At 45.3% G+C, this 12,876-nt stretch overlaps 1 protein-coding gene across 1 annotated transcript; it reads left to right on the top strand.

The window, feature by feature from the left end:
- Window positions 1-6,976: 6,976 nt before the first annotated feature.
- Window positions 6,977-8,077, top strand: LOC123429169 (putative UPF0496 protein 5). The gene has a single exon (XM_045113229.1). The coding sequence runs from the start codon at window positions 6,977-6,979 to the stop codon at window positions 8,075-8,077; it is 1,101 nt and encodes a 366-aa protein (XP_044969164.1).
- The last annotated feature ends 4,799 nt before the right edge of the window (window positions 8,078-12,876 follow it).

Below are 12,876 nucleotides of genomic sequence, written 5' to 3'. Positions count from 1 at the left end.
ATGCTCCCAGCCTCCCACCCCTTCTCTCCTCCCCTTACGTTCTTGCAATCCGCGACCTCCTCCCCTCTCCCTCACACCAGATCAAGCAGCAGGCCAGGATCCGACGCAGGTTCAGATCCGGCACTTATTTGGCACGGATGGAGTATTATCTAAACATATTGCCAACAATTGCCACAGCAGCGCGGGGCATTGTCTAGTTAATAAAGTAGCTGCATGCATCTGAAAGATACAGAGGCCGGGGTGATCCTCTTTTTCTAAAGAAAAAATCATCCTTAAAAGAAAAACACTCCCAAGTTCTAGAAATTATGCTCACGCATGCTGTACATCCGTACTCGTCGTCTAGCTAGCGAGACGGGATCAAAGTAGCCAGGTGTGTGGTACATCCGGCGTTAATCCCAAACCGTCTTCCAGCTCCGAGAAACGACGATCACAGCGTGCCTTGAATTAGAAGGCCAAAATGTGTCGTTAAGCCCAGCCGATCATGGACTGGCGCTGCAGCCAGCTATGTATATATAGCGCACATGGTCCTGCGCAGGTGGCTACGTACCACTACCGCTACCATGGCATCCTCCAAGATGGTCCTGCCGTCCGTCGTCCTGGCGCTCCGGCTCGTGGCCATGCTCCTCCTGGCCGGGTCGCTCGCTCTCATCGTCGCCGACAACATCAACGTCCGCAGCGATCTCTTTGAAGGCGGTCGCTTCGTCCTAAAGTTCAAGGACATCTACACCTACAGGTGAGTGAGTGAGCGATCGAGCCACCGTGAGCATGCATGCATGCGTATGTGTATGCGGTATATGTTGTGTTTAGTATACTATAAACGATTGTTTAAGTTAGAGTTAGAGATTATTAGATGGTATATGTAGTGTATGACGAACAACATCACTTTTGTCTGTTACAGGTATGTCGTGGCTATCGCTGCCATTGGATGTGCGTACAGCCTCGTGCAGGCACCGCTTGCGGCCGTCGCCATCGCTAGGAAGAAGAGAGTGATCGGAGGAACGGCAAATGTGGCGCTGTTCCTCATATGCGCCGACATGGTAATTAAGCTAGATTTCCATCCAGTAGTGTTAGTAATATCAATATATGTAGAGAAAGAGCGTCCAGACCATTTTTTGGCTAGCCAAGTCAATAAATCTGGACCGAGGAAATACTACTGTACTTCCTCCGTTCCTAAACATAAGTCTTTTAAGAGATTTCACTAAATGACTACATACGAACTAAATTGAGTTAATTTATACTTTAAAGTATATCTATATACATCCGTATATAGTACATCCGTATATAGTCCTTAATGAAAACTTTAAAAAGACTTATATTTAGAAACGAAGGAAGTAGTATATATTAAAAGTTGATCCATGGATTTCGTCGCAGATTTTCGTTATAGCTATTGCGACGGCGGCAGGGGCAAGCTTCTGGTTCAGCATCGACGCGGATCGCTACGTCGACGGGCTGTATCCGGACAGCTTGACTAAGGCTAACCCGGACTTCAACAGGCTCCGCCAAGACTTGGACATGTTCTTCGTGCGTGCCTCCGGCGCCGCCGTGCTCATGCTGCTCGCTGCCAAATGCATGGCGGCTGTCTTGGTGATCTCCGTCTATGGTCTCGTCAAGTGATTGTGCATGCAGTTTCTTCGTCACCTCAAAATCTACTCCAATGACCTAAAACGTCTTATTTTTCTATCGAGAAAGGTTTTTGTTTCGTTTTATATATAAAACAACCATCATCAATATTTCGGTACGACACACGTCATCATAACACACGCACACACATTAACTAGCAAAGCCACCCATGCAATTGGGTTGCTAGATTTGTGTCGTAATATGTACATGTCTAAATATTAATTAGCTTGTTAAGACACTTGCTCAAATTGTATTTTTTTTCCATGGACTGCTCACGATAAGTATTTGAAATAGTGAGAAAGATGTTTCACAAATTTGATCGTATTGTAACTTGGTATCATCATCTTAGGAATATTTCTTATGCTTGCTTAAAGGAAATTCCATTTTTGACATTTAAGTATGCAACAAGGTTGAAATGAAAATTCGGCTCAAATATATTTTAATTGGAACCCAAGTAAATAATTCTAATTTTATTATTGTCCGTCGGACAAACTGAAGTGGCTAACATGTTAGGGCCATCGACCTTGGGAAGTTCCATGGGGCCTGCAACCAATAACGCAATATATCATTGCAGCTTAATTAACATAGGACTAAGTCATGCTCAGTCGATTCGACTGGGTCTATTCCAATATGGTGTACCAATTTTTTGAGGTACTGCGTTTGTGAAGTGTAGAACCAAGTTCCAAAGTTCTTGTGAGGCAGTTCATCCTCATGCTGCTTCAAGTCTAGCCCTTGCGCTCCAACCAGAAGTTGAATGTGTCATCTCATGCTTTGCCCAACACTGGTACCTTAGCCCGGGTATTGCCGGAGTGTCCTATGTTGATCTGGCCGCACCGTGACCTTGTGCCTCGTAGGATCGACGTGCAGTGCAGCTCCGGCACCGACTCCTAGTCTCACCTGACTCCACTCCACCTGATCCTCCCTTGTTCCAAAGTGAGGCGGAGTGAATGAGTCTCAAGCCCCCCCCCCCCCTCCCGCGCCTCAAATGAAGTAATGTCCTCTCTATATAAGGAAGTGTGGAGTAGATTTACAAAGCAGACTATTCAAAATTTTACAGAAGTGCACTCGCTCCCTCTATATGATTTAGAGAAGGGGGGGGCTAGGGACGCCGATTTCTAGTCAGGGACTACAAAAGGGAAGGACCCATCGGTTGCCTTCTCACAACCAACTGCACACCATTTATCACAGTTGGCTGCAAAATCATCATCGAGATTCGTGTAGTTAGTTTTGTTTCATTAACCGATTGAGTGGTTAGTGAGGGCTCATTATTTATTTATTTGTTTATTTTGGAAAAGGCCTCACGAAACCGACTGGAAAATAAGATTGTCATAGTGATAGTTTTATGGTTTTGCTAAATCTCAGCTAGCTGAGTTTTTGTTTGGTCTCATTCACTTTCATAACCGTTGGATAATCTTGCCTCATGGTTCGTATTGAAGGCTCGGGAAGCTTTTTATGGGCCCGTTGTGGCCCAGTTTCTTTCTTTTTCGCGGCTCATGTTGGACTGAAAATGTTGCACTTTGTTGTTGTTCTTCTGTCTTGTGCCGTGTTGTTGTTTTCGTTGCTGCCTTTTTTGGTCCAAGCGACACACACGTCCCTTTATCCTCGTGGCTTAGAGTGAGAAGAGAAGGACATGGAGCGTAAGATTTAGTCCTTGTTTTTTACTTTTTAGTCCTTGTTTTATTTAATGTTTTGGTATCTTTTTTTTTCTTTTTATATTAATGACATTAATATTTAAAGTCGGGTCGCAACTGCAAGATTTAAAATGTGGCCGCAACTGCAAATATTTAAAGTCGGGTCATAACTGTAAATATTCAAAGTCGGGTGCCAACTGCATGTGTATTCGAAGTCGGGTCGCAACTGAAATATTTAAAGTCGGGTCGCAATTGCAAGTATTCGAAGTCTAATCGCAACTGCAAGTATTCATAGCCGGGTCGCAAGTGCAAGTATTCATAGTCGGGTCACAATTGCAAGTATTCATAGTTGGGTTGCAACTGCAAGTATTCACACGCGGATCGCAACTACAAATCTTATTTGTGCAACAACTACATGGAAAAGCTAGAATCAAGTTGTTTTTTACTAAGAAAAACAAATTATTACATCACAATTTATATAATAAAGACAGCTACATCTTTGCACAAGAATCTTTAGTGGACAGAGTAGTTGAAGCTAACAAGCTAACTTTTTCGCTTATTCTTTAGTTTTCTCTATCAGCGATTTCTATATTAAAAGATGGGACGTGCAACAACAAGAACCGAACGAGTATTTATTGGGTCAGCTAGATGGGACACATAACAACAACAACAAAAATATGACATGTCAGCCCAAAAGAATAAAATGATGGGCTAAAGGAAACACACAAGCTAAATACAAAATACAATGATATTATGTGAATGAGACCATAGAAAATCTCAGCTAGCTGAGTTCTAGGCATTTCCATAGTTTTATGACATGCAATATAAACTATATTTAGTTGGTCAAACTCGAACCTCAAAATGCATGCAGCCTTAGAAACTTCATTATTCGAAGGTGCTGAAGCATTTAAGCGACCGCTCGTTGTTCAAAGATTGCACATATCCAACATAAGCTACTACAAATTTCATGAAAGTAAGCAAACGAAACACATGAAAACAAACAATCTTGGTGGAAGAAAAAGCGAGCAGTTTCTGATGTGCAGAAGCATTTAAGCGACCGCTCGTCGTTCTCGGATTGCACATATCCAACAAAAGCTACTACAAATTTCATGAAACTAAGCAAACGAAACACATGAAATCAAACAATCTTGGTGGAACAAAAAGCGAGCAGATTCTGATCTTAACTGATCATTTAGCTGGTAATGACTGCAACCAGTACCAACCTACCTCCATGTGGTAACCATTAAACGCAGGAAAAAGGTACATGCCGCCTTCCCTTCTCGTTTGTGGCAGCAAGGTACCACAGCAATGACATTGCTCACACTTGCAAGCAATTGTGCTTGATCAAACCAGCTTGCTGGAAAGCAACATGGCGGTTCCAAGACACATCGTTTGCACAAGCATATGCCCCCTTCCACAAGCATGGATCATGTGCCCGTCCTGCATGCGTACTCTTTTTTTATTCTTGACTGGTCGATCTGAAGGGAAAAATCAGTGTGCATTTGTGTGCTATATATAATGGTCTGCTTTGTCTAGAGAGTAAAATGGTGGTATATATGTACTGTAGTAACTAGGTTCGTAGCTAAGGCCAATGTTGCCTCCAATGTGGTAGGCTTGGGCCATACGTGCTGCGAATCTACACGAAAGTTGGCCATGGTGTCCATGCAAGGACGGTGCAGACAACACACATGGGCTGGCCAATGACGCGTAACAGACTAACAGTACTTGCACCATATATAGCTTCGGTCCTAAGGCAATACGTTCCCTAGACCGGTCAACACAAAATAGAGCTGCAGTAGGCTGTAGCAAAAAATAAGTCTTATGGCAACCCTGTTCTTACTGTCAAGTTTATGTGCCGTTTTAAGTGCATCAACCAATACAGAGACCGGGGTATCCCTCTTTAGGGAAACTGGATGATACCCCCGCAATTTGTTGAGGAAAAGTTTTGTAATATTTTTTAATGCAATTTGATTGTAAGGGACATGAATATTTGAAGTAATATTATGAGGCCTTAGCGCGATGACTTAATGAGTGTCTACTACAACAAGATGTGCCCGGCTCCGGCGAGAGAGGGGCGATGACGTCGGCGTGTCTTCGGCTCTCTTTAGTGTTTGTAGTCGTCGCTAGGTGGTCTACGAATTAGGATGTGATTTTCATTACTTCTGAAGTTCGCTGTATGGCATGATTGAAGATGAATAGATCAAACATTTCCCGCAAAAATAAAAGTGATAATATGAGAACTAAAACTAAAAAATGCACATGATTTATTGAGTTTGATATCTAGCAAAAAATAATGAAAATTCCCATGCATGTTGGCATGTCGATGTGGTTTTTTTTCTATGCATGATTGCATGTTGTGGTGAAACTTTCTTATGCATATTGATGTGTAAACTATGTGATTCTAAGCCGACTTCGAATGCACTAATGCATTGGTTGGATGCTAGTATAGCATTCGCATGCAGATATTGGTCGGATGCTAGTGGATCAAGATAGCAAATCTAACGGCTACAACAATTCTCATGGTGTGGAAGCACCGCCTGCTGAAATAATTATAACTAGTCTGCATCACTCTCTTAGCAATATATAGGATACAATTTCAATGGGCTCGAGGAGGTGTACAAGCCTCTCTAAACATAGACGACAAGTGGGTTTAAAATTTCACTTTGAGAAATATTTTAGCTACAGCTGAAATCATGGAATTACGTAGAAATTCAGCGGTTCGTATTTCTATTTCGACTAAAAGTTTTAAAAAAAATACCATTTGCATTTGGTTGAGATATGGCCATATATTTTAGAAATTCAAAATGCAATTTTAACTTGCGTGTAGTACAACAATTGCTAAAATATTTTAACCGAAAGACAACTATTCACCATGTACCCAAATAAATGAAATTTCACAATTTCTGATCAAATGACACTGAAAGTGAAAACCATATGCCGCCTGATTAAGTGCGATGGCTCCCTTTTCGAACCGGGCTTCTTCCCCTTTCCATTACTTTCATAACCGAAATACTTAGGTTCTTTAGACCAGGATGAAAGACTGAAAGACTAGGAAAAGAGGAAGAGCGAGTCCGAGGCAATATCAGGAAACCCACTATATGCGTCTGTCGTCCAGAACACCTGACTATTGGGCGAAAAGCCGATATCACATGAGATCGCCAAACTAAATAACTACCACAGTACCACAACATTACAGAGAACCAAAAGACCCACACAGCCTGAAGGTGAAACCACAGCACCCCAAAGTATCAGCATAGACCAGCCAACCAGTACAAAAGAGAAACCAAAGTCTTGATTCTTGATCAACCAGCACGAAAGAGTGAAAGACCCACACAGCACGTGCTCCTACTCCGCTTCTCCCTACCAATTAGCATTGCAATGGCAGACTTGTCAACTGAGCAGGGTTGCTTTTCCTGTGACACCTCACCTGGCTATGGCTGGCTGCAACCTTCTAGCCTACGTGCTGCACGCGCCTTGCTTGGCTTGCTTCCTCCGATCGCCATTGCCAGCTCCCAACCCCCTAGGTACCTATAGCAAGATTTCTCATGAGTACAAGTCATCCACCTTCGTCAGCTTCGCAGCGTCAGCACACTTCCACATTCCATTCCACGAGTATATATAACAAGTCTGTAAATCTTGTGGCTGAATCCTCCACAACCACACGAGAGCATCACGGCCACATTACCGTGGGAGTTGAAGCCTCTGAGGTTTGGGGCTCGTTGGCCATGGGGAACCATCACGGCAGCATGAGGCCACAGCGGCTCAAGAACGGGAAAGCAGCTACGGAGGAGGAGGAGGATGACCGGAAGGTGAAGTCGTCGTACGAGGCGGCGGAGCCGCAGCTGCGGAGCCTCGACGCGGCGCTGTGCCGGCGCGCGAGCCTCGCCGTGTCCGTGTCGGCGGCGTCGTCCGGGGTGCAGGTGCGGTCCATGTCCCTCGGCTCCCTCCGCGAGGTCACCGGCTGCCTGGTGGAGATGAACCAGGAGGTGGTCCGCGTCGTCCTCGCCAGCAAGCACGACGTGTGGGGCTGCGCCGACCTCTTCGCGCTCGTCGACGACTACTTCGACGCCAGCCTCCACACCCTCGACTTCCTCGCCGCCCTCGACAGGGCCCTCCGCCGCGCCCGCGACTCGCAGCTCCTCCTCCACCTCGCGCTCCAGGTCCAGGACCCGGCCGTCCGGCGCGCGCGCGTGCTCGACGCGCTGCGGCGGCTCAAGGCCGACCCGTTCACGGACGAGTTCTTCGCCGCGTTCCAGGCCGCGTACCGGCAGCAGCTGGCCATGCTCGACAGGCTGCGGCGGCAGAAGCGCCGGCTGGGCCGGCGCCTGCGGTCGGTCCGCGTCTGGCGCCGCGTCACGGGCGTCGTCTTCGCCACCATCTTCGCGGCCATCCTCGTCTGCTCGGTGGTGGCCGCGGCCATCGCCGCGCCGCCCATCGCGGCCGCGCTGGCGGCCGCGGCGTCGCTGCCAGTCAGCTCCGCCGGGAAGTGGGTGGACGCCATGCTGAAGCGGTACCGGGACGTGCTCCGGGGGCACATGGACGTGGTGGTCGCAATGCAGGCCGGCACGTTCGTCGCCATCGAGGACCTGGACATCATACGCGCGCTCGTCCGCCGGCTCGAGGTCCAGATGGGCTTCACGGTGGACTGCACGGAGCTGGTGGAGGGCGACGAGGAGGCTGCGAGATTGGTGATTGAGGAGGTGAAGAAGAAGATGGAGGAGTTCATGAAGAGCGTGGATGAGCTGGGGCAGCAGGCCGACAAGTGCAGCCGGGACATCCGGCAAGCCAGGACCGTCGTGCTGCAGAGGATCATTCATCAAAATTAGTAAACGCTCAAACGTACACACGGAGTAGCCTAGTATTCAGAGATCATACATGTAGCCTTGTATTCAGAGATCATACATGTGATTCGTCATTTATTTCATTAACATTATAATTTAAGCCTCGTTGAAGTATGTGTTGTGGTTTCAAACAACACATATATATAGAGAGAGATTAAAACAATATGATCACCATTGATCATGCTTCACAAATCAACGTTGTCCTTTCTTGAGCACAAGGAGCTTTTTTAGGTGGCATGTGCTTCGTTATAGCGAGCGCGAAGCAGCCACAAGGACGTCCTTACCCTGCATAGCTCATGGTTTAGTCTTCGGATCAGTCGTCTAGTACATTAGATGATTTCCTTTGTTGTCAATATCAATATGTGTTTGTTTCGGTTCGACTAGTTATTTCACTAGAAGGGCAGTGCGCGCTTTGCCGCGCCGCTTATATTTTTAGGGTTGCACATGTTGTATGTAATATTTATAAAGCTGCAAAAAATATTTACGTATTAGTTGGTTTGGCGCGTGGGGATATAAGAAAGTGCATTTTTTTATCATATATGCTACTTCTATGGACTGGCTTTAGGAAATCGTGCTTACAGATGGATATGTCAATTTATGATCAGAGATTAAGATAAAAGTGGGTCGATGTTGCAAATCGGGAAAGTGATTTATGGGAAAATGTTTGGTATGACCAATCCGTAACGAATCCTTCATGAGTTTATTATCATTTTTCTTTTTTTATTGTGGTGTTTGGGTGGAATTTTTTAACCGTCTGATTGGACACTAGTAGAAAACAGGGCATTGAGCCAACCACATTGGACCCGGATTGGATATAAACCGGTTCTAAAGGGTCTGTCCGCTGGGCCCCCTCCCTGCAGCAAATGGCCGCAAGGCCTTTAGGACCGGTTTGTAACACAAACCGGTCCTAAAGGTTTTTGGACCGGTTGCTGCAGGGAGGGGGGCCCAGTGGACAGACCCTTTAGAACCGGTTTGTATCACAAACCGGTGCTAAAGGTTTTCTCATTTTTGCAGCAACTGCGGGGCCCCGCTGTCAGACCCTTTAGCACCGGTTTTTGACACAAACCGGTCCTAAAGCCCTCCTCTCCTTCCTCCCCGAGCACCCCTATATTCCACCCCATTTTTTCTAGCTCCATTTTTTCTAGCTCGAGCTCAACTCCATTTTTGCTCTCTCCTTCCTCTTGGGAGCTCTAATCCATCCCTATTTTTCTCCACCATTTGTCAAGATTGTTGGCACCCATCGGTCCTACGGTTAGCATCAACATTCCCTCTTCCGGTATTGCAAGTTTTGCTCGTTTTCTTGCTCATTTCATTTTTGTTGTGCTAGCTAGGTGTTTGATGAAATGCCTAAGCTAGAGAGAGTTCATCATTTGGTATGTATACATATGCAATTTGAGCTCAAATTTAATTATGATTTGTGGGTTTTTTTAGTGTCGCGCGCCTTGTCCCCTTCCTCACCGCCGTCGATCGCCCCGTCACCGACACAACCTTGGTGAGCCTATTGTTTTTATTTACCAAAACAAATTTTGATTTGTATGATTTACATATTTACTTGTATATAATTTTCTTATTGTGTAAGATTTTTTTATATGTATAGCGCCATGGTTTTGATATCCGTCCCCGTTGGCCCTCGTCCAGTCTATGATTCGGATGTGGTATATTATCTTTTATAACTACATATTTTCATTTCCTGATTATATGACAATTAATTACGCCGACCAACTTGACATAGATATTTTTATCTAGGAGGTAGTGGAACCGGAAATGCCAATCGACCCTATTGTTGAGAAGTTACACTTAGTTGAACAAGAAAATGTTGGCCTGAAAGAAAGATTGAAAAAAAACTGAAGAAAGGTTGGAAAAAACTGAAAGAGAGAAGATGACCTTGGAAAAGGTTCTTGCCGGTGTCGTCGATGGTCACAAGAGCGAGATGGACGCAATGCGTCTGAAGATTAGAAAGATTAGAAAATATGCAATTAGTAAAGAGGCTTGGTATCATTATGCCGTCGGGTCAATTGTTACCTTTGTTGCGATTTTGATCGCATTTGTTGTTGTTTTTAAATGCATTAATTAGAGAGAGTTTTTATGGTTGGTTTCAGTGTGTGTTTTTATGAGAACTATATATGTATGGTCACTACGCTACTTTGGTTTTAACGTGTGATGAACTTTTTGTATTAATTAATTAATTTAGTCATGATGATTTAGCATAATGGTTTTTGATAAATTTATATAATGCAGATGAACCGGCAATGGATGTACAGTGATCGACGTCGTCCCGAATTCCTTAATGGCATGCATAGTTTTCTCAATGTGGCTGAGAAAAACAGGCAGAATGGATTTATTTTTTGTCCATGTAAAAAATGCCAGAATAAGAGGAATTTCCCTAACTCAAGAACCATAGACACCCACCTGTTGCAAGAAGGCTTCATGCCAAGTTATTTTTGTTGGACCAAGCACGGAGAAAGAGGGGTTGTAATGGAAGACAATGAAGAAGAAGAGGATAATGGTAACTATCCTATGTTCGGTGAACACGGTGATACTGAAATGGGGGAAGACGAGCCTGAACTTGAGGACATTGTTGATGAGTCTGATGATGATCTTCGTCAGGTCATTCGTGAAGAACAGATAAACTGCGGAAGTGAAAACGAGAGGTTGAAGTTGGAGCGCATGTTAGAAGATCACAAAAAATTGTTGTACCCAAATTGCGAAGATGGCCAGAAAAAGCTGGGCACCACCCTGGAATTGCTGCAATGGAAGGCAGAGAATGGAATATCTCACAAGGGATTTGAAAAGCTGCTGAAAATAATGAAGAAGATGCTTCCAAGAGATAACGTGCTGCCCTGCAGTACGTACGAAGCAAAGAAGGTTGTTTGCCCTCTAGAATTGGAAGTGCATAAGATACATGCATGCATCAATGACTGCATCCTCTACCGCGGTCAGCACGAGAATTTAAATGCCTGCCCGGTATGCGGTGCATTTCGGTATAAGATCAGGCGAGATGACCCTGGTGATGTTGAGGGCGACGACCGCCCCAGGAAGAGGGTTCCTGCCAAGGTGATGTGGCATGCTCCTATAATACCACGGTTGAAACGTTTGTTCCGAAACAAAGAGCATGCCAAGTTGCTGCGATGGCACAAAGAAGACCGGAGGGAAGACGATATGCTGAGACAACCCGCTGATGGGTCGCAGTGGAGAAACATCGACGATAAGTACGAGGACTTTGCACGTGACCCAAGAAACTTAAGGTTTGGTCTAAGTACAGATGGCCTGAATCCGTTTGGGGAGCAGAGTAGCAGTCATAGCACCTGGCCCGTGACTCTATGTATCTATAACCTTCCTCCTTGGTTATGCATGAAGCGTAAGTTCATTATGATGCCAGTGCTTATCCCAGGCCCGTCGCAACCCGGCAACAACATTGATGTGTACCTGAGGCCACTGGTTGATGAACTTTTAGAGTTATGGGCTGACGAAGGTGTACATGTGTGGGACGAGTACAAACAGGAGGAATTTGACCTACGAGGGTTGCTGTTTGTAACCATCAATGATTGGCCCGCTCTTAGTAACATCTCAGGACAGTCAAACAAGAGATACAGCGCATGCACACACTGTTTAGGCGAGACCGAAAGTATACATATAGGCAAGAATGTGTACCCGGGGCATCGTCGATTTCTTCCAGACAGGCATCCCGTAAGAAAGAAAGGAAAGCATTTCAAAGGCGAGGCAGATACACGGAGGAAGCCAACCCTCCCTAAAGGTACTGATATATATGACATGGTCAAAGATATAAAAGTAATCTTTGGTAAGGGTCCTGGCGCACAATCTGTTCCGAATGACGCCGACAACCACGTAGCCATGTGGAAGAAGAAATCTATATTCTGGGAACTACCCTATTGGAAATTCCTAGAGGTTCGCTCTGCGATCGACGTGATGCACGTGACGAAAAATATTTGCGTGAACCTGCTAAACTTATTGGGCGTGCATGGGAAGAAGTCGAGAGATACACCAAAAGCACGGCTGTACCACCAACGTATGCACGAACGAGACGACCTGATGAATCGAGAGAATTTCAAAGGTCCTGCCAGCTACGCTCTTACCAAGGAAGAGAAGGAGATCTTTTTCCAAGTCCTGAGCAGTATCAAGGTCCCGTCTGGCTACTCGTCGAACATAAAAGGAATACTAAACCTGGAAGAGAAAAAGTTCCAAAACCTAAAGTCTCATGACTGCCACGTGATCATGACCCAGTTACTTCCGATTGCATTGAGGGGGCTTCTGCCAGAAAACGTGCGAGTACCCATTGTGAAGCTATGTGCATTCCTCAACGCAATTTCTCAGAAGGCAATCGATCCAGCAACTCTACCAAGTTTACAGAAGGACGTGGTCCAATGTCTTGTCAGCTTCGAGTTGGTGTTCCCACCAACCTTCTTCAATATTATGACGCACCTCATAGTTCACCTAGTCCAAGAGATTTCCGTTCTCGGTCCTGTATTCTTACACAATATGTTCCCCTTTGAGAGGTTCATGGGAGTCTTGAAGAATTATGTTAAAAACCGTGCTAGGCCAGAAGGAAGCATGGTCAAGGGCTATGGAACAGAGGAGGTCATTGAGTTTTGTGTTGACTTTATTCCTGACCTGAACCCGATCGGTGTTCCTCAGTCGCGCCATGAGGGGAGACTGCGTGGAAAAGGCACGCTAGGAAAGAAATCAACAACATGTATGGACGAGCAATCTTTCACTCAAGCACACTACACAGTTCTAGTTAATTCCAGCTTGGCGGCTCCATATAT

Source organism: Hordeum vulgare, chromosome 2H (genome assembly GCF_904849725.1).
Source record: "Hordeum vulgare subsp. vulgare chromosome 2H, MorexV3_pseudomolecules_assembly, whole genome shotgun sequence".
Classification (NCBI taxonomy): Eukaryota; Viridiplantae; Streptophyta; class Magnoliopsida; order Poales; family Poaceae; genus Hordeum; species Hordeum vulgare.
Note: the sequence above shows the minus strand (reverse complement) of the source record. Positions and strands in the feature narration are given on the sequence as shown.